At 38.9% G+C, this 20,912-nt stretch overlaps 1 protein-coding gene across 1 annotated transcript in view; it reads right to left on the bottom strand.

The window, feature by feature from the left end:
- Positions 1-1,469: 1,469 nt before the first annotated feature.
- LOC129746055 (collagen alpha-1(IV) chain) overlaps positions 1,470-20,912 on the bottom strand; it is a 115,606-nt gene continuing 96,163 nt past the window's right edge. Inside the window, exons 2-8 of the mRNA XM_055739483.1 lie at positions 7,497-7,679; positions 7,389-7,433; positions 5,844-7,254; positions 5,437-5,779; positions 2,473-5,356; positions 2,191-2,414; positions 1,470-2,128 (exon numbers count right to left, since the gene is read on the bottom strand). Of these exons, the coding sequence (XP_055595458.1) occupies positions 1,939-2,128; positions 2,191-2,414; positions 2,473-5,356; positions 5,437-5,779; positions 5,844-7,254; positions 7,389-7,433; positions 7,497-7,679 (5,280 nt within the window). The 3' untranslated portion in view covers positions 1,470-1,938. The remainder of the gene's footprint in view (positions 2,129-2,190; positions 2,415-2,472; positions 5,357-5,436; positions 5,780-5,843; positions 7,255-7,388; positions 7,434-7,496; positions 7,680-20,912) is intronic.

Genomic DNA, 20,912 nt, shown 5'->3' on the forward strand with positions numbered 1-20,912 from the left:
TGAATGCATTTTGCTTCTGCTTCACATGTGCCTTCATGACTGATCGAACAGTTACCACAAATAGGTTTATTTGAACAACGATTCTTCGTATGTCCATACTGATAGCAAGAACGACATTGCATTGGAGAATCATAATATATCTGAACCTTTGTTCTTATAAGCCCGAAAAATATAAATTCAGGAAGAACTGTTCCGTCAATTGTCAAAACAATGTGGGGTGTATTTATTTTCTTTATACCTTCTTGTCGTTGGATTCTTCTGACACCGATGACCTTTTGCGACTTCAGTTCCTCGAGCAGAACATCATCGCTGATACCGTCAACTTCGTGGCAGGTTACTTTGCAGAGTCTGCGATTAAGTTTGTTGTGGGATTTGATGGTAATTGGGGTATCGTCTATTAGCCGTTTTAGTTTCCTTAGTTTATCGGCTTGGGCAGGATTTCTTACTTTTAAAATGTACTGCGTTCCTCTGGCCTCAGTCAGTGCTCCATCGATCTTACCTACTTCGTTCTCGATTGTCTTTGCGATTAAAAATGGGTTCTTTGGAAGTTGGATCGGGTTACCGAGTTCATCTTCTCCTGTTGCTTGTAGGCTCAGCAGAATCAGTTCTCCTGATTTGCCCAAAGGATCAATCCATCCAGGGAGTCTGCGGGTTGGGTCTTCGCCTAGCACTTTTTGACCACGTAAAGGATCTGGCGCTTTAGGCGCCAATCCGGCGCTTGTGCCTGCCATTGGGCAGCACAAGCACCTTTACGTTTTCTTTCACTGCTCTATTCTAGTATTATCGCCTTAATTTCTGCGCACAGGGAGACTACCAATGCGTTGCGTCGTCTACGCAACACGCAGCAGAGCACGCTTGGAGCTAAGTGCTTGCGTGAGAGGTTCTCGAGAGAGCGACTCTCAATTTTCGTGTGGTTTTCGTGTAAACACAACTATTTCCCTAAACAATAGCACTTTCAACTCCGATCGAAATCGAAACAAAATTATAATAAATGGGGAATTTCACGTCCCTTTGCACTAAATCTTCACTCAATCGGATAACCGAACGTCTAATAGAGTTATGGGAAGTATCCACGAGAATATCAGTCCTTCAGAATCAGTATAAAAACGTATCTCTATAACCGCTTGAAAACAACCACGCGTCGCTTGGCAAACTTTCACTCGGAAACAGTAAGTGGTCAAGCTTCTATCAAAAATGCTCCTCGCTCTTTTCAACACCTTAGAAACTTTTTTCCTATGACTATCCTGTGGTCTATCATTTCAAATCAATAATACTCACCGATAAAGCTGCTCAAAATTTCCAACAACAAGAAAGTATTGGTCGTAAAAAAACATAAAACTACTCTCTGTTTGAGTTCCAACGAAGGATGTTTTGTTTTTATGCCTTTTTGTTCTGAAAGCATCTTGCTCGTAACGCCACACATCTCCTCCTTTCAATATGAATGTGATAAATGTTTAGCGAAAAACTCGTTTTTCAGCTGTTAAAATAAGGAGATTTTATTCACATAACGTTTCGGTTTGTTTACAAAATTAAAATTCGTTCTGAAAGTTCACTGAGCTTGAATAAAAACGCGATACGGCGTTCATATGGTTAACTCTGGCAGTTTTTTACATGACAACTTGCAATAACTGTGTAAATATATTTAAATAGGCGTTAACATTAAAACGTATTTCTTTCCCACGATTTTTGGTATTATCGAATCTTAATTAACGACAGTTGACTAAGGAAGAAATACAACTACAATTTGAAACACTGGAGGATAGCAATTTTTAAAAATGTTTTCTTAAGCAGACTCTTAGAATGAAACGGAACATTTTTCCAAAAAAATATTATTTGGCAGTACCTTACACTTCGTTACCCTACAATGGTACACAAACAGCAACTAAATTTGTTCATATGTGGTTTTTTTTACATAATATCATCTAAGTCTAGTTTTATTTAGCCACTATTACGGTTTCGTTGTCGAGCACCAGGTCTCACTCGTCGTCTCGGGGGTTGAGACTGAGGAGGTGGCGGGTAGTATGGTTTCGGGACCGTAGCAATATCAGGGCGTCTTAAAGCTGAGGCAGCTATTGCACCATCTGAGAGTGCCCTGAGGAATCCAGCCTTGCGACGGCAAACGATGCACCTAGGAAGATTGAGATGATTTAAATGGAAAAAAAATTGAATTATTTTGCCTGTGTAACATACCTGCTAATTTTGCTGGTTTGATCTGCTTTGAGCGTTTGCTGCTGAGGCTGACGGAATTCCTGTCCATCCTCTATGATCGACAACCAGAACGAAGTAATACCATCGTAGAAATTACACGTTCCATGTCCATGACATTCAACTACTGGTTGCGCACGGAACTCCTCTAAACATGATCCTGGGGAAACAAAGTTCATGCCAAATCCTCCACTGTTGTCAGTTGTATGCTGAAAATAAAAAATGAATAGAAAATCATTGCTACTTACTACACGATTTTGTACATACCATGACATAGCTGTATCCTATCCACAATTCTTCCCATCCATCGGGACAGTCTGGTATGGACATTGATTGGCTGTGAACTGCCATAACGCGGGTCGAAGTTTCACAGACCGAGCATCGTGAAATATACTTCTCGACTTCCCGAGCCTTCATTGGAGTCATGGACATTGGCATAGGTTCAGGCGTCGACAGCCAAATGCTATCATCGTTGTTCGTTGCGTAGTTACAAACGTTGTTGATATCACAGAACAAATATGGCATGGTACTAAACAGCTTAAGGCATGATCCAGCGCTTCCCAAATCCTGGCCAACCGATCTTGTGTGCCCTATAACATTGACCAACGAATAACCATCCCATAACTTTACTGTATTCAATGGACAATCCGGAATTCGCACTGTTTGAGAATGCTTCGTGAAAATGAATCCACGGCTTTTCGGTGGTGGAGGAGGGGGAGCAGGATCACCAATTTCTCCTTGCAAACCCGGATATCCATCTAAACCGTCTCGACCTGGAGCTCCTTGGAAACCTCTTTCACCTTTGAATCCAATTTGACCTTCTTCACCGGTCAGGCCTTGAGGTCCACGCTCTCCCTTCAGTCCTAATAACCCAGGATAACCAGGCATTCCTAAATCACCCTCATCTCCAGGGGCTCCTTTGTTTCCAGGAACACCTCGAACACCTGGTTGGTTAGGTCTCCAATCGTCCAATGGTATAGGATCACCTCGTTCACCTTTGATACCTTTCAGACCCAAACGTCCGAAATAACCTTCCTCGCCAGCATCTCCAATTTCTCCTTTTACGCCAATTAATCCGCGCAAGCCCGGTCGTCCAACAGGACCAATTTCACCAGGGAAACCAGGAGGACCTGGCATGCCATCTAAACCAATAAGTCCATCGTCACCTTGTTCTCCCTTGAATCCTCTTACAGGAATGCCGATGCTTCCAGGCATACCCTTTTCGCCTGTGTTACCCATCATACCTGGTGGGCCCGGTAAACCTGGTAGCCCATCCATGCCAGGAGCACCCTCAAATCCTATCTCTCCTTTCATGCCCTTGAATGCTCCACTAACCATTCCTGGCATTCCCCTAGGTCCAGGAGGCCCATCATCTCCATAATCGCCAGGAGCTCCTTTGCTTCCCATCACACCAACTCTACCTGGGAAACCATCGTATCCTGTATCTCCTTGATCACCTTGTTCAGGTCGTGTCAGTAGTGTACCCCGTGGTCCTTTGTAACCAGGCTCACCTTGCTGGCCTTTCAGACCGTCTAGTCCAGCTCTTCCAGCGAATCCAGATTCTCCCCGTAAACCAGCATCGCCCTTTTCACCTGGATATCCACGTCGTCCGGGGGCACCCTGTAAACCCGGCATTCCTTCGAGACCTGGTAATCCGAACTCACCTTGTTCACCTTTTTGTGGGGTTCGGAAGATTAAATCACCAGGCAAACCTGGGAAGCCTTGATCACCAGGTAGACCTTGGACTCCAGCCAATCCAATTCGTCCAATGTCGCCTCGTTCACCCTTTTCTCCGACGAATCCGAAGAAACCCATTTCTCCTTCTTCTCCTTGTTCTCCTTTTAAGCCAGAGTTACCTCTAAGTCCCACCAAACCACGTAATCCATCTTTACCTCGTCTTCCAGGTATACCTGGATAGCCATCTCTTCCTTTATCACCAGATATTCCTTTAAATCCTTGAGTACCCTCATCACCTCGTTCTCCTTTGAATCCTGGTCTACCTGGAAGTCCATTATATCCAGGAGCTCCTTTTGGACCCTTAATGCCACCATAACCATCGATCACGACTCCTGCATCACCTTCTTCACCTTTCAATCCTGGTAATCCAGTTGCCCCATCCAATCCTGGAGGTCCGCGAAGTCCAAATATACCAATTTCTCCTTTGTGACCACTGAACGATGCTGATCCCTTTATACCCTTTTCGCCAACAAAACCAACATCTCCACGTTCACCTTTGGTACCATTTCTGCCAACTCTGCCGGGGAATCCAATGTCTCCAAAATCTCCAAATTCACCTTTTTCGCCACGGAGTCCAGCATAACCTCGGCGACCAGTGAGACCAATATTGCCTTGGTCACCTATCTCTCCACGTTCTCCCTGATAACCCTCTTCACCCATATAACCGTGAATTCCTCGTGGCCCGGTGTCACCTGGGGCACCATCATCTCCAGGCAACCCAGGTAAGCCATCACGTCCGGTATCACCAACACCTCCCTTTGGTCCCTGGGGTCCTTCCATTCCAAGATCTCCACGCTCTCCTTTGTCTCCATATGGCGCAGTATTTCCAGATCTTCCAGGCAATCCCGGCTCTCCACGATCTCCGTATATAACATCTCCGACCATACCTTTGTTTCCGGGTAACCCAACTCGACCCATAAAACCATCATTTCCCTTCTCGCCTTTCGGGCCTGAAATACCTGGTGGACCTCTGTATCCATCTGGACCCCTATAACCCTTGTCACCGAATTCTCCAAAGTATCCAGCTTCACCTTCTTCCCCTATTTCTCCGAAAAGCACAGCTCGACCAGGGTCACCTCGCTGACCTTTCAAGCCTGCCAATCCCGGAGGTCCATCGGCACCGGGAATTCCAGGTAATCCCTCCTCTCCTTGTAATCCGTGGTCACCAATTATACCGAAGTATCCCTTGTAGCCCTGTTGTCCTTGAATGCTTTCACCCGGTAAACCGATGGGTCCATCTGGGCCTCTAAAACCTTCATCTCCTATATCACCTCGGTAGCCTTTTTCACCCTGTGGTCCATCATCTCCAAGTTCACCACGAACACCAGGGTCTCCGATGATTTTATAATTCATTTCTGAAGTGTCTCCGGGTTCGCCTCGATTTCCTTGATCGCCTTGCTCACCTTTCGATCCTCTATAAATATATTGTCGGATGAAATTAATTAAAAAGGAAAGTGAAGAACCAGAGTTTTTTTTATGTCGGATGTAACTTACCTATCACCAGGAAGACCAGGGGCTCCTCTTAACGACCAAATAGTATAGGAGTTGTGAACAGCATCTCTGCCATGGGCACCATCCCGACCAGGAACACCAGCATCTCCATCTCGACCACGAAAACCGGGATTTCCATCATCACCTATTTCACCAGGCTCTCCTGGGGTACCAACATCACCTTGAAGGCCCATGTATCCGATATCACCTTGCTCGCCTTGCAAACCACGATATCCAACATCACCTTTGTCGCCCGGGAACCAAACCAAACTTCCACGTCGAATAACTTCTCCTTTTGCACCTTTTTCCCCAGGTCGACCTGCTTCTCCATTCTCTCCAGGAATACCTAAATGATGTTTTGAATATTCATTATTATTCATCCAATTTGAAGATTGTTATTTGTTTCTTACCTTGAAGACCTTGAATTCCCTTGTTTCCCATTTTACCCGGACCTCCTTTGATACCTCTCGGGCCAGGCAATCCTCGGCTTCCGTCGATTCCATCCCATCCAGGCCGCCCAATATCACCTCCGTCACCCTTTATACCCCGTGGACCAGGAGCACATACTCCACAGTCTTCTCCTCGAAAACCTTTGTCACCTCTTATTCCATCCATGCCGTTCCAACCCGCATCTCCGATCGGTCCCGAACGTCCAGGAGTACCATCTGGGCCAGGTGGACCTGTGATGTTATAACCAATGCCAGGAAGACCTTTGTCACCAGTTTCTCCTAGATCACCTTGGTCTCCTTTTTCTCCGTACTCTCCATTTAAACCAGGAAGACCAGGTTCTCCCTTCAAACCCTGGAGGTTTCTTCCAGGGAAACCTTTTTCACCATTACGACCTGCTGGTCCAGCTGGACCTCTTGCACCTGCAGGACCACGAGGGCCGCTTTCTCCGTCATCTCCTCGTTGGCCTGGTGTGGTCGACCCTTTCCTACCGCGGCGTCCATCTTCACCAGGATCTCCGGTGGGACCTTGCATACCTATTCCTCCTCGGCGTCCAGGTTGTCCAGGAGTACCAGCTAATCCTTGTAATCCGGGGTAACCAACATCACCCTGTGTTCCTATAGGGCCTATTATTATAGGAGCCAGTGATTCATCATAAATTCCTTTCGGTCCTCGCAAACCCTGAATGCCAGGCAAACCAGGAATACCATCATCTCCGTGAATTCCCTTATCTCCAAGCTCTCCGTCTCTTCCAGCATAACCTGGTGCTCCTTTTTCACCTTTTTCGCCAGTTTCACCGGGAGGGCCATCTTTACCTTGCTTTCCGCGATCACCAACGTTTCCTTCCTCTCCCTTAAATCCTTTGAGACCACGTTCGCCATACGCCCCAGTTTCGCCCTTTCTACCGGAAAGACCAAATGCTCCATCATCTCCCCTATCACCTTTCATACCAGCAACTCCCTTATTTACAGTTGAATTCTTGCTAGAGAAATATTGATAAGGTTCTCCTGGTTCTCCAGCTTCTCCCGGGCAGAAAGAAATAGACGTTTCTCCCATGTCCCCGAGCTCTCCCTTCGGTCCAGGACTTCCGTCATATCCATTAATGCCATCGTAACCGGTGAGACCTCTATTTCCTTTGAATCCAGGAGGACCTATAGCTCCAGGTTGACCTGGTTCGCCCATGGCTCCCTTTGTGCCCTTAGAGTTGATACCACCTTCACCGGAATCTCCACGAAAGCCGAGAGGTCCCTGCAAGCCCGGCTGACCGCGATCGCCCGGCCAACCAGGCATTCCCGGAATACCCATGGCACCGTCAATTCCTTTACAACCATCGATTCCTCTTGGCCCGCGAGGACCGTCCTCTCCAGGTAGGCCCTGGTTTGAAAGGAAACACGTTAGACTCAAAAGAACAAAAAAAAAGGCTTCACAGGGCCTTCACTTTCTTATTGTAATTTGATAATTAAAGGTTTGTATCTGATGAGCAAAAATCAGCTTTTTTGGTAACTTACCGGAATTCCTGGGTAACCTGTAGATCCGCGGCCGCCCGAATCACCCTTAGAAAAAGAAAACGATTTTGTTCAATAATTTATTAACAGACAGCCTTTTTTTTAACTTACCCGGTAACCTTTTTCACCCATCGATCCAATCTCTCCGCGAAGGCCACGTTCTCCAAAAACTCCAATCGGCCCATCGTAGCCGATGTCACCCGGTTGTCCAGCGGGACCGGGCACACCATGTGGACCGATTTGACCCGGTGCTCCCTTCAGACCTTTGCAGTCGCATACGGTTTGGTTGCAGATCTGTCGGCGGTTTGGAAAGAAAAAGTGCAATAAAAGCAATCATTAACACGTGTAGGGGATAACAAAAAAGCGAAATGAAAAATTGCCGCTCGGTGCAATGCGATCTTTTTGATGAGTTCAAATGTTCCCATTCGGGTTGTGGAAGCTGGTGCTGCCAGTCCAGAATACATTCGGCTGACCTACTTCCAGCAGCATATTGTGGAAGCCGGTTTGTTCACTGTTTATTCTGGATGTATGTATGTTGAAAAATGTGGTTCCCGGTTGAATGATTACGAAACTGCGTGTTTTTTAATCCAGTTCTTCTCTATACTGCATAACGCATGATCTTCGATCTTTCACTGCATGCATACGCACATACGAGAAATGCACGCAAAATCTTTAATGTTTTTTTTCTGTAACGATTTCTTTGGTTGGTATTTCAAACATCCTACGATCCAATAGTCAGTTGCTTGATTTATTCACAGCTCAAGGAGGAAGGAATAAACATAGTGCTGGATGCAGTTTAATTTTAAATGAATCTGTTTTTTGAATCTGTCTTTTTTTTATAAACTGCCAAAAAGTTATGTTCTTTAATGTCCAAATATTTTAATTAAAACTTGAATGCATAATATTGTTTCAGAAAAACACTGATTTTTTTTTTGTAAAAATGGTTTTATTCGTACAAAATATAAAAGTTTACAAGATATTACATACATTCAAAAGCAAAATCAAGATTTTCAGTAGTTAACATATTTCTAGAGTCTAATACAAAGTTAACATATGTTATGAACAGTTTTAGAGCTTTATTTTTAGCTTCTCGACTTTTCGATTTAAGTTCTGGGAAAGCAAACATGTTATAGGAGATATTTCTGCCTACAATTGGTTCCAGATGCAGCTTCAGATGATTCCATAGGTGGCCGATTCGAATAGAATAATTTCTTGGTATTCTTTATTACAGAATTTTTGTTGTTAGTGTGTGAGTGAGAAATCATATTGTGAATTCAGAACAAAATATTTAATTTTCACATACAGTCTTTAAAGTTAAGTTTTATTCAAGAGTTACTAAGATTAGTATGGAAAAAATGAAACTGATCAATCTTACGCGCTCCAGACTTAAAGTCATTGTCTTTCCAGAAAGTTACATGCCAAATTTGATTGATTAGATCGGACGACGGAAAGGAACTGCAAAGCCAGATAATTTTCTCGGCAAAACTTACTGTATATCCTGTCCTGAATATATAATGAAACGAAATATATAAACACTAAAGAGATTTTAAAGTTTTTTAGTCCTGTGTTACATATGATATGTCCACTCTTTTAACTTGGTGTGATTGACATCTTCACAAAATGCACATAGCAAAACACCATGCCAAGTAAATTCAAATTTACTCTTCAGCTCAAATTTATATTGACTTTAATAGATTATTTATATTTAAAGAACATTTTTCAAAATAACTTAAGTTACAAAAAAAAAATTATCAGGAAAAAAAATAAAAAAAAAACAATTTCTCAATTGTATTAATCTCTACATCTACAGTGAGCGAAATAAGAATAGCACCACTATGTGTTTTGCTTGTTAAAATATGAATGATTGAAAATCACGAAAATTTTCTTCGACTGTTTGTTCTGAATTGCATAACGGATAAATCAAGCATAAGTTTACTTTTTTTGGACGTAGCAAGTGGCGTTGAGGACGAAAAATGTGAAAAAAGGGTGCGAAATAAGAATAGCACCACTTGAGTTTTTCAACAAAAACAAGATTATTTTAAAAAATTTACTGTCTAAAAGTGAATAATAATGCTTCTACGAATTATTTGAATACATAACTGCATTTTAAGGAGTTTTCCAGAATTCCAAAGGTTTTCAAAGGTTTTGAAAGGGGGTTTTAGGTGATGCTCCTCTAGCGATAGGGAATTTGATATTTGAGCTGTGATTCTTTACCAAACTACTTACTTTCTTCATTTAAATGACGTGAAATGATGAAACAAACCATCGGAATTAATTTTGAATCAGAAAAAAATAGGTTGGAGATTATAAACTTTGATTTTGTTCAGTAAACCACACTTTTTCCAGTTTCAAGTCGTAGATGGCAGCACTATCTTGCAGTTAAAACCAAATTTAGTCTCAATATTGATTTGCCAGGTTTATTTAGGCCCATATCCACCATTTTTAGGTATTTTTCCTTCACAGTTTTGTGGAAGTTCACGCTGCAGAAAGCTTTTCCGGATTTGCAAAAAAATCACCAGCACAAAAATGTACAACCGCTAAAATTCCTGCTCATCTCAACTTCCGATTCAATTACAAATAATACCAATAATACTGCTAGCCGTCTGGTCCAGCAAGCTCCATCGCAAAGTATATTCTGATTCTACCACTTTATTCTGAGAATCGGTCCAAAAAATTCACTTTTAGTGACCTTGATGCAATTCTCTTTTTTTTTGCATTTATTGTGCAGTTCACACTCTACTGGACTTCACACTTTTAAAGTGTGACGGTAGAAAACTGTGACCAAAAGTGTGATCTGTCATATTTTTGGGTTTGTTATTGTTTTACTCAGTTTGTTGTTGTTTTGTTGGATGACAGTCAGTCGCTCGGACGATTCGCAGTTGCACCAAGGAAGTGTTGCTAGTAATCACGATAGAAAAACTGTTTTATTTGTTTTATAAAACATTTCGATTCTTCAATGTTTTTTTTTACAGAAATTAATTGTTGTGTATGAATTTAATGTTTTCAATGTTTTATTGTGCAGTTCACACTCTACTGGACTTCACACTTTTAAAGTGTGACGGTAGAAAACTGTGACCAAAAGTGTGATCTGTCATATTTTTGGGTTTGTTATTGTTTTACTCAGTTTGTTGTTGTTTTGTTGGATGACAGTCAGTCGCTCGGACGATTCGCAGTTGCACCAAGGAAGTGTTGCTAGTAATCACGATAGAAAAACTGTTTTATTTGTTTTATAAAACATTTCGATTCTTCAATGTTTTTTTTTACAGAAATTAATTGTTGTGTATGAATTTAATGTTTTCAATGTTTTATAATAAATAAAATACGTATTTTCAAGAGCTTTTAAATCCTGTTTTAAATGTTTTTATTTATGAATGCTCATATTCAATACAAAATAATTCCTGGCAACAAAACTTAACAGTTTTGAACTGTGATTGGAAAAGTGAGTCGAAAATCCAACTTCCAATGCAAAATACGATATTGATCTTAGAATTTATAAAGCGTTCACATGGTACGTGTATTTATTTCTTGACCAAAATCATCCAGAGCATGAATTCGGTTAAATTGCAAGATAGTGCTGCCATCTAGGACTTGAAACTAGAGAAATAGTGTTTGACTGTTAAAAAACATAAGTATTTTTTAATTCAAACCTGCTTTTTGGAATCAAACTCAGCCCCAAATCTATGTTCCATCGTTTTGCATCATATTTTTTTTGTATGTTAATGAAAAAATCAAGCAGTTTGATAAAGTTTTATAGCTCAAATATCAAATTCCTTAACGCTAGAGGAGCATCTCTTAAAAAAACCCTTTTAATACCTTTGAAAACCTTTGGAATTCTGGAAAACTTCTTAAAATGCAGTTATGTATTCAAATAATTCATAGAAGCATTATTATTCACTTTTAGACAGTAAATTTAAAAAAAATATCTTGTTTTTGTTGAAAAACTCAAGTGGTGCTATTCTTATTTCGCACCCTTTTTCCACATTTTTTATCCTCAACGCCAATTGCTACGTCCAAAAACAGTAAACTTATGCTTGATTCATCCGTTAAGCAATTCAGAACAAACAGTCGAAGAAAATTTTCGTAATTTTCAATCATTCATATTTTAACAAGCAAAACACATAGTGGTGCTATTCTTATTTCGCTCACTGTATATATTTCTGCCATCAATCAAAACAGTATTTGAGCATTCGATATTAAAGAAATCTTCCAGAAAGTTGATAAGGCTAGAACCTTTTCAAAATATCAGTGATGTTCTTCAGTTTTTTCAAAAAAGTTAAAAAAAAATTGTTTAATTTAATTTAATCAAAAACCAGTGCTGATAACAAAATCTAGATGAAGATTTGACGTTTTTTGATGAGTATGATCTTCTTAAATGAAAACAAAGTATTTGACACAATTATGGCAAAAAACAACAGATATTTGACGTGAATGCAGATAACACATGTTTTTAAATTTTTTGCCCTTGCCACCAACAAATTTTTACAGCCAGGTGTTTTCGGCTTTTTGAAATGGCAAAAAAGCATATAGATTTATTTTGGAGTCTTATAATTTTCGTTAATATTTATTGATTGTTGTTTTGATGGGAAATAAACTCTTATGCAGTCAGCCAAGAGATTATATGTCTGAAAATAGGCCTGCTCTTGTGAACTTGATGTCAATCTCTTCAAACGATGGATTTTATCGAAATAATAAAAAAAAAATCGTAAAAGATGTTTCTCTACTAAATTTAAATCATTGCATGTTTTGTGCAGCTTTGCCTAATTAATTCGATATTGGAAGTGGACTACCAGTCATTTTGAATTGATTTTTGATAGGCTTTTTAACATTAATCCAATCATCTCGTACAAATACATATTTTGTAATTTTTAAGCTTTTTTATAAACCTGAAATCCGCGACACACTCCATACAGGGGTGATCATAAATCAGGATTTTGTGATCCACTCATTGGAGGTTAGAATAGAAAAAATTATAAAATTTAATAATGTTTAGAATTAACATTCTTATCGGTAATCAGATGAATGATAAATTATTGAACATCATTAGCTATTCAAAAGAAAAGTAAATTAAACTTTTTTTTAAATTTATTTTCTGGTACCGAGGAAAATCCACTACTTTCTGAATATTACGTTCGGGTTGGTGGCAAAGGGGTATAAGTACGTCACTTATTGCCAACGTCATTGTCACGTATTGTCAAATATAACTCTTATTTTATTTTATATTATTAAATTTTATTTATCTTCTACATATCTGTATCTTCAAATATGGCGAATCGAGAAAAACGCGTTTGAAAAAAAAACCTATTTTAAAAAATCGCTAATTAAAAATCACTTGAAACGTTTGTATTCTATGAAAGACAAACGATTTTTAGAAGCATCCCCTAAATGTATGTTAGAATAGAGGAATAAATTTTCATGAAAAACAACGCGCTATCGTAGATAGAACCTAGCTCACGTATTATTTTGTCTAATCTGTTTGTGCATCCCTTGCTATTTTCTTATTTTTAGCTTTAGTTATAAGCTCGCATTCATTTGCAACTATGTTTTTATGTTGAATAATTAGTCAAATTGATTATCTTGAGTTTTTTGCGGAGTAGTAGCGAAAAATTGTTCCGAAGTAAAGGGTGTATATCCATGTGATGGCAGTTCTGGTTTTAGAATGTTTATTGATCCTTTACTCAAATTGAGTTTTTAATGTAACGGAATATTATTTTCTCAAGAGGTTTTAACCGTTAAGTAGTGCAAATGTTGGCCTATCATGAGATACTGAAAATGGTTTTTGTTTACTTTTGGAGATAGATCCTTTTCACGTGTTGGTACAGATATATCCTTCATCTTATCTATACATTCCTTCTCATCTCTCTTCTCAATATAAACCGAGGTTTTCCTCTAAAATAAAATATTATTTTTCAAATATCCTTCATCTCAATTCTACTTTCAATAGCATTCAATAGCAAAGGCTATTCAAATCTTAAAATTTTATTTACTTCTTGCAAATTCTTCACCCAACCCGAATATATTCTTGGCAACAGTCTTCCCGATCTGTGACTTTCCCGTCGCTCTGCCTTTGTTTACTAGAGTCGAAACAATCAGAAAACATTCTTAGCAACAGCCTTAAATCTGTGCTTTTCCAGTCCATCATTTTTACCCAAATCAGAAGCCAATGTTCGGAAAATCGCTCAAGAAAAGCAATCAGGATTGGTTTCTAGCTTGAATACTGATATCTCCGAGTGCTGTGATACGCACGTGGTAAAAGTACCCATTGAATATATGTCGAAAATCAACACTAACTTGATACAAGAAAATATACCATGCCCCATAGGAGGCTACCGTTGTTATTCGTCTCGTGGCTAATCGACGGTGATCGACATACTTGGTGATACATTTTGAACGTCGCTCCCTCAATCATACCCGAACGCCTATCCTTGCATCATTGTTAATAATGTTCGTTATTGATAGACGATCATGAATGTTTCAGAAGGAAATATCTGAAGAAATATCAGGACCACATGTTCAAAAAACCGTAGCACATGCTGGACATTTCATTGCGGTTACCTAATCATGATTTGGTCCTCCTACGCAAAGCAAAAAATAAAAAATCATCTGATAGCCTACATAGATCGCTCAAAACTGATACATATCAGTTATGATCCTAAAGGTTCAAATTCGTCAAGGAAGGAAATCAGCATCGAGACGTTCGTTACTGATAGTCTGCGCCCTTCTTTACCACATCATGTATCGCAAAAGTGTTTCAAATACAGAAGCGTCGTTGTCATGCATGATTGTTTGTATGATTTGGTTGAAGAAGGAAAATTTGACTGCTTTGATTTTTTGGCTCAGAATGTATCCAAGCATGGCTCAGTGAAAATGATTGATATTCGGAACATTGTCAGAAACAAACACTCAGCAGCAGCTGACTTAAAAATCTGCGATTTCTATCCTAATACCGTCTTTTCTACTGCAAGCCAAATCAGATACAAGTTTTTTTCCTAACAGCGGCCTTCAAAATTTGCGCTCATTGTGCCAATCCGTCTTTCTATCGGAGGCAATATCAGAAACAAACATTTTTAGCAACAGCTTTAAAAATTTGCGCTACCTGAGCCAATCCGTCTTTCCACCGGAGGCCGAACCAGAAACTAGCAAACAGCAGCAACCTTGAAAATCTGCGCTCCCCGAGCTAACCTTTTTTTCCCCTGGGGGCGAATCAAAACCTTCTTTTTCCTACCAGCCTCCTACCTTTAAAATCTGCGCTACCTGTGCCTATCCGTCTTTTTTACCGGAGGCAAATTCAGATAAAAAGATTCATTGCAACAGCCTTAGAAATCTGCGCTCCCTGTGCCAATCCGTCTTTCTACCGAAGGCCGGAACAGAAACAAACTTTTCGTAGCAGCAGTCTTAGAAATTTGCGCTCGCTATGCTTTTTCTTCCAACTACTACACCATGCATTGTCGAGATTTACGATTCTAACGAATCCGGATTCAGAGATTCACTCAAACACGTCTGTCGCTCACAAGAATAGATCAATGACAGACATTGTTTTGTATGAGTTGCCAAAATAACAAGCTCTGCCATAGAAGTTTATTTTGTTTCATTAATCTTCTGTGTTGCCAAACAAAACTATTATTTTATTATAAAAACGAAATATCTCGTATTTGGTCCGCAATGTGTTAACAACATTCCATTTGAAGGCGACTTAGTATGTCAAACAAATTGAGATCGGTTTATCTTTCTAATCTCCAAATTTCCCTAGAGTGTGTAAAACGATCTCAAAAATTTTTACAAGCGGATCTTGATCAATCACATAATTCACATGATTATGAATGACGAGAAGCGAAATGACCCAACCGGAAGAAAAGAAGCTGATAAATACCACATGTCTCCTCCATCGTCGGTTTGTTTCCTCCACATTTCACATACTATGTTTTGCTCATACGAGCAAAACATAACCACCCACAGCCTACAGCTGATATTCTTCCTTCACAGTTGAAATATGCGAGATTTGTCCCACCCAAGACAGGCAGCAGTGCGCCTTCAATGAATGAAAAAGGCATCTGCTAACTACCGGTTAATGACCCAATATTTCCAGTTGTAACAATGCACTTACAAATTGCTCTGTCGATCGTCATTTACAAAACATCTTCAGTTCATCTATGTAGCCTCACATGCCGCAGATTAATATCCATTCAAATATCGGTAGGTCCCACATGCGTCAGGTTCAAGATGCGGTGCTTGCTTCCCTTCTGGCTCTAATGAAGCTAATCGTTCAACTGTCACTTTCGCTTTTCCAGATCATTCGTGGCATGAGGAAAAGTCGTAGAGTGAAATTTGATACATTTGAAGTGTTTAGTCTATTGAAACTGGAGTTTCCTCCAAATCTTTATGTCTTAGCCGGAGGCTGTCAAAATCCAAGTATTCCAGCTGTGAAAACAAACCGTTCACTCCATTCATAAAGTTGTTTCTTTCGCTACTGAATCATATTAACGACCCGGAGTCATAACAGACAAATATAGGTAGTACTTTTTTCCTAGGAGATTCAGAAAGAAAATTGAAAATTGAATTGGAATAACTTGATAATTGAATATAGTAAATTCCAAGAATTTTTAAGATAAACAACATAACGTTACTCAATTCCATATTGCTGTTAAGTAATACGCATTCTCTCAAAGCATAACCACAACGCCACATACAGGCTGATCTCGCATACACATTTCTTGCAAACTATACCGCAAATTGATGAGGCATATTAAAGTCAAGGAAAAAGCGTGGGATTCCAGAGATTGATGTTGATGCTGACCGAGAATCATCTTCCCAGCTTGAAGTAAGTGAAAGAAAAAAAATCGGCGCAGAATAAGATCCATTATTTGCATAAACCCGCTAAAGTCAAGTGCATTTGTGTTTTTTTTCTTCAGCAAACGAAGAGCATCATTCGCGCATATTGTGTGGTCCGTCCTCCGGTTCTGCGACATTTCTGTCTTACCGATTCAGTTGAATGAAATGTAAGTTGCGTTCGGGTGGGAGCTGGTTTTCCGATTGAATAAAATTCATTCATGTTATGTTTTGCATAGGGTTCTTCGGCCCTACAAAGTGCGATCGTTTCGAGATCCATACAAATGAACGATTAAGAAAGTTATCAATGTTTACACTGAAAAATAAAACTTAAACATCTGTCTAAACTGATTGAAATTAGTGTTTACCTCACTCATCACCGGTCTGTCCAAAGCAGAGTCGTTACAATCAATCAAAGTTCTCCACCCTTCTATTTTTGTGTTTTCCTAGAAGGTGCAACCTGAATTGCCAACACTGAAACTACTGAACCGATTTGCGTTTTACTTGGCTGGTGAAGGTGGTTTGAGGTGGAAGGGAGCCTCCCAAACATAAGACAAATGTTTGCAAAACTCGAGAACCGATCAAGCAAATGGTACCAAACTCTGCATGGGAAATTTTTTTTTGTTCAGCAAATATTTCTGTTATTAATTGAGTCCCCTCTTCCTTTTCAGTATGAGGATACGAAGGGGGTAGGGGGCCTCTTTTATAATTGTTTCAATACCTGAAAAAACTGATCAAGCAAATGAATCCAAAATTGGTATGGGGCAATATTAGAGTACTAGAAATGGTTCAATGAACATTTGGCACCCATCCCTCCTTCCAGTGGGGAGAAAAAAGAGGAGATTTTTGTTTGCATAATTGGGATCTAATCGAGCAAATAAAACCAAATTTGCCATGGGAGGATATTTGGGTAATATAAATGTTTTTATGATCATTTGGAACCCCTCCCTCCTTACTATGAGAAAATAGGAGAGGGAAGGGTTTTTTTTCCATACAAATCGAGCAAATGGTACCAAATTTGGCATAGGATGATAGGGTAACGGACCTATTTTGTACCGCTTTGGGAAGTGGCTATGCTATTTCTGAAATAAAAAGTACATTTTACAATTTTTGACTGCTTTTTCCTTTCATTACGACGATCAAAGCTTTTTCTATCGAAACATATCGTCGTTTGTAGCAATGTAACAAGATTTTAGCCTAAAAACTCGTTTCTTCGAGCATTACTCTGGTCGGTATTTTGGACCGTTTCTATTTTGGACCACCCTTTGTACTTATTTTGGACCACCCTTAAACTAAATAAGTTTTGCTATATTACGACAGCGATTGATGCGCAATTGTGCGAATAATTCAGTTAATCTTTTCCTTTCGTATTCTTATTGTCAAGTTTTTTTGGTCACGTTAATTCATTTTTGAACTGACTTTTTTCAATTTTTCACAAACCTCTATTTGGGTACACTTGTTTGTTTAATATTTTCTACTACAACCAGTTGTAGGAAAATAAACAGTGTTTTCCTACAACTTCTTATTCTTTAAAACAGTAATTTTCGATAAGAATAGAGTAAAAACAGAAAAACTCCCCCGTTGTATAGTGTGTTTCAAATATTTTGAAAAATCCGACAGCACACTGCAATCTCGCCGTATTTTTTTCTGCAGTGTTAAATACTGGCCAGTTGGCTTATCTTCGAATAAATTTTTAAAACGCAATCTCCTTCAGTCGACCCAATGATAAGTTAAAAAAGTCTGACATTATCAACTCCGCGATATCCATTGATGCATTTTGACTTCTAAAACCTTAGTGGATTTGGTTTGGGTTCAATTTTGTATAAAACATAGATTCAAAAAAGATAAAAATGTGCGAGAATTATGAGGTATTATTAACCATCTAAAAGCCAGATATTTTTTCGCTTTGGCATGAGGCCAAATCTTGTCAAAATGGCGGAGTTTAAGAAATTAAACTTAAAAGACATGCTATCATTTCTTACCGAATGTAGAAAAGAGCTTTAATGCTTATAATCCTCAGTGGATGGGCTTTATGCCATCTTAAATAGATTGAATTTATTTCCACCTTTTATAGGTTTTCCAGGTTTCTCAGGTAAATGATGAAATCTTGGATAAAAAAAAGCCTACTAGCTATTGAGCTTACCCTCATTCTGATATCACATCAAACTTGCTCTTGCCGGTGAAAAACTCCAACCCCGGAATTTGCTCAAAATAGGCTTTTATATACGTTTCGTCGTCCATCACACAGCTCATCTTTTCGTAGAATTTCCATGCCCGACTTTTAGCCGTCGATCATTGCCGCTCATCGCGGTTTGGGAAGTTGATAACCTTGTAGGCTTGTATGTACATATGTAGTCCTGCTCTCTTCTTTGCATTCTGGACGTAGCTCTGCGTCATACCGATCTCTTTAGCCAAATCGCGGGACGTTGGGATTTGCTTTAATCATCTGCTTCACCTTTTCCTTAGTTATTTTTGTTCTCCGGTCCCGGTTTTAATTGTTTATTGTTTATGACAAATTAAATCATCTGACATAGATGTCTTAATGATCATCTTAATACTAAGTTTACAGAAATCGTACATTTAGTCCTTATCAATTGTTTCTAATTTGATCACGAAGGCTACATTCAATCAGGCGTTTAAAGGTTACAGTTGAGACATTAAAATCAAACAGAGCGTAGAAGCGTAAGAAGCTTATTTTTGCGGAACGTAAGGTCGTTGTTGCCATAGCGCGTACTTCTTGTTTCCAGAAAAGCCAGTCACGATGTCGGAGAGCTCTACCTGGTGCATATATATCGCAACGAGATAATATCCAGGAACAGTCGATTTCATTGCGAAGAATCTTTGCCACGAACAGTGATTGACAAATGGTATGACGATTTGACAGCGTTTGAAGTCCAAGCAGGGCACAATGTTGTGCGTACGGCGGCAGGTTCAAAGGGTGCTCCCAAGGCAGCTCACGAAGAGCATAACGGACGAATTTACGTTGAATCGCTTCAAAGGGGCCGTTCAAATATTACGTAACGCAATTTTCGGTCATTTTACACCCCCCCCACGTAACACATTTATACCAGATTTTCTATAAAAAATTCACAAACCGTAACAAAGTGCTCTACCCCATCCCCCACCCCCTCCCCCTAAATGCGTTACGTAATATTTGAATGGTCCCAAAGCGCGCTAGCCATACAGCTTCATAAGGCAACCACACCAGGTTTGCAGATTCTAAAATTGAAATTCTTCCAGCTCCTCTGCCGTGGTCCAACTGAAACCGCTTCAACACTCTGGAGACGGTTGAATGATGAATGTTCAATATTTTTCCCAACTACCGGTGCGACAGATAAGGAAACTCCACGTATTTGGAAAGAATTTGTTCTCTCGACTCGCGTTAGTTCAGCTTCATTTTCGTTGAATCGAAAAACACGACTTCGAGTTTGACAGCATGTAAACAATACACATCAATGAGAAAGTGTGCAAAATTTGGTTGATTTGTACCCAATGTAAAAATGTTATGTCCTGTTGAATGTGTCGCAATAATTCCGTGGACGCCCTTTAGTCTCCTACAACATTTTATTCGTAAAATTTTGAAAGGAAAGAAATAGCTTTAAACATTCAACGAAAAACATAATTAATTTCATTCCTCTGAGAAAACGGCGTATCATCCCAGATTATGACTTAATTTTTCTATGACATTTTTGCTCAAACAGTTCATGAATAAAAAAATATTTAAAATATTATTTTTTTTATGCTGTTTGATTGTTCATTTCAATGTTATTTAACATAAATAGTTTTTTTTTGTATTAAATAGAAACTTTTGAAAATACATCCTCAAATCTATAAAATGGTTATTTAGATTTATAACGAACACTTCAGGAACAAAAAAAAATGAAAATTTACTTTCATCGATGGTTGAAATCTTCAAATTTGCTTCAAATTCTGGTGAATTGAACTTACGGTTCTCCCGCACGTTTCCTGGGCCCTGAAAATCGGGGCAATATCGGGGCTAATTTGTTAAAAATCCAGGATCGATTCAACAAAAATCAGTAAGAACAATATTTTGATGATTATTTTTTCATTGATAAACATAGCCAGATTTTGAATCTTTTTTCAGGTTCCCAAAAAATCGTTTATGTTTATTTAAATAAATCAAAAACATAAAATTTCATTTTTGGACAAAAAAAAATTAAAATGTGAGTAAATCCGGGAAACCCAGAAGAATTTCTATGAAAATCGACCCATTCTCAATCAATTAAATTTCGTTGCTATATGCTGGAATATGATTTTTTGCATCACGCGTTTGATAATTTTTAAAATTTCATCCATACAAACATTAATTTTTATGATTTCAGCTAAGTAGTAAAATTTTTTGAAGAATTTCTTAACCCCTAAATGTATGCAGCACCATTTTTTAACTTTGTTTTGTTGTTTTATTTTTGATTTTAAGCCTCTTGGCTTTATTCATCCCAGATTTTTTTTTTAAATCATTCTTGACAGGAAAAACGTAAAATTTAATTCAACCTAAATCAAAAATTACTGAAATTAGTGCTTTATGCGTTATGACATCATAAATATATCAGAATTATAAATTTTGAAACTTTTTCATTTGAGTTTCTTTCAAAAACAAAGTTTGTTGAAACTTACTCCTTTTATAGTAGGTTGAAAATAATATGTTTTTGAAAATTTCAACAAAATTGGTAAACCAAAAATTTT

Source organism: Uranotaenia lowii, chromosome 2, assembly GCF_029784155.1.
Source record: "Uranotaenia lowii strain MFRU-FL chromosome 2, ASM2978415v1, whole genome shotgun sequence".
NCBI classification, from domain to species: Eukaryota; Metazoa; Arthropoda; class Insecta; order Diptera; family Culicidae; genus Uranotaenia; species Uranotaenia lowii.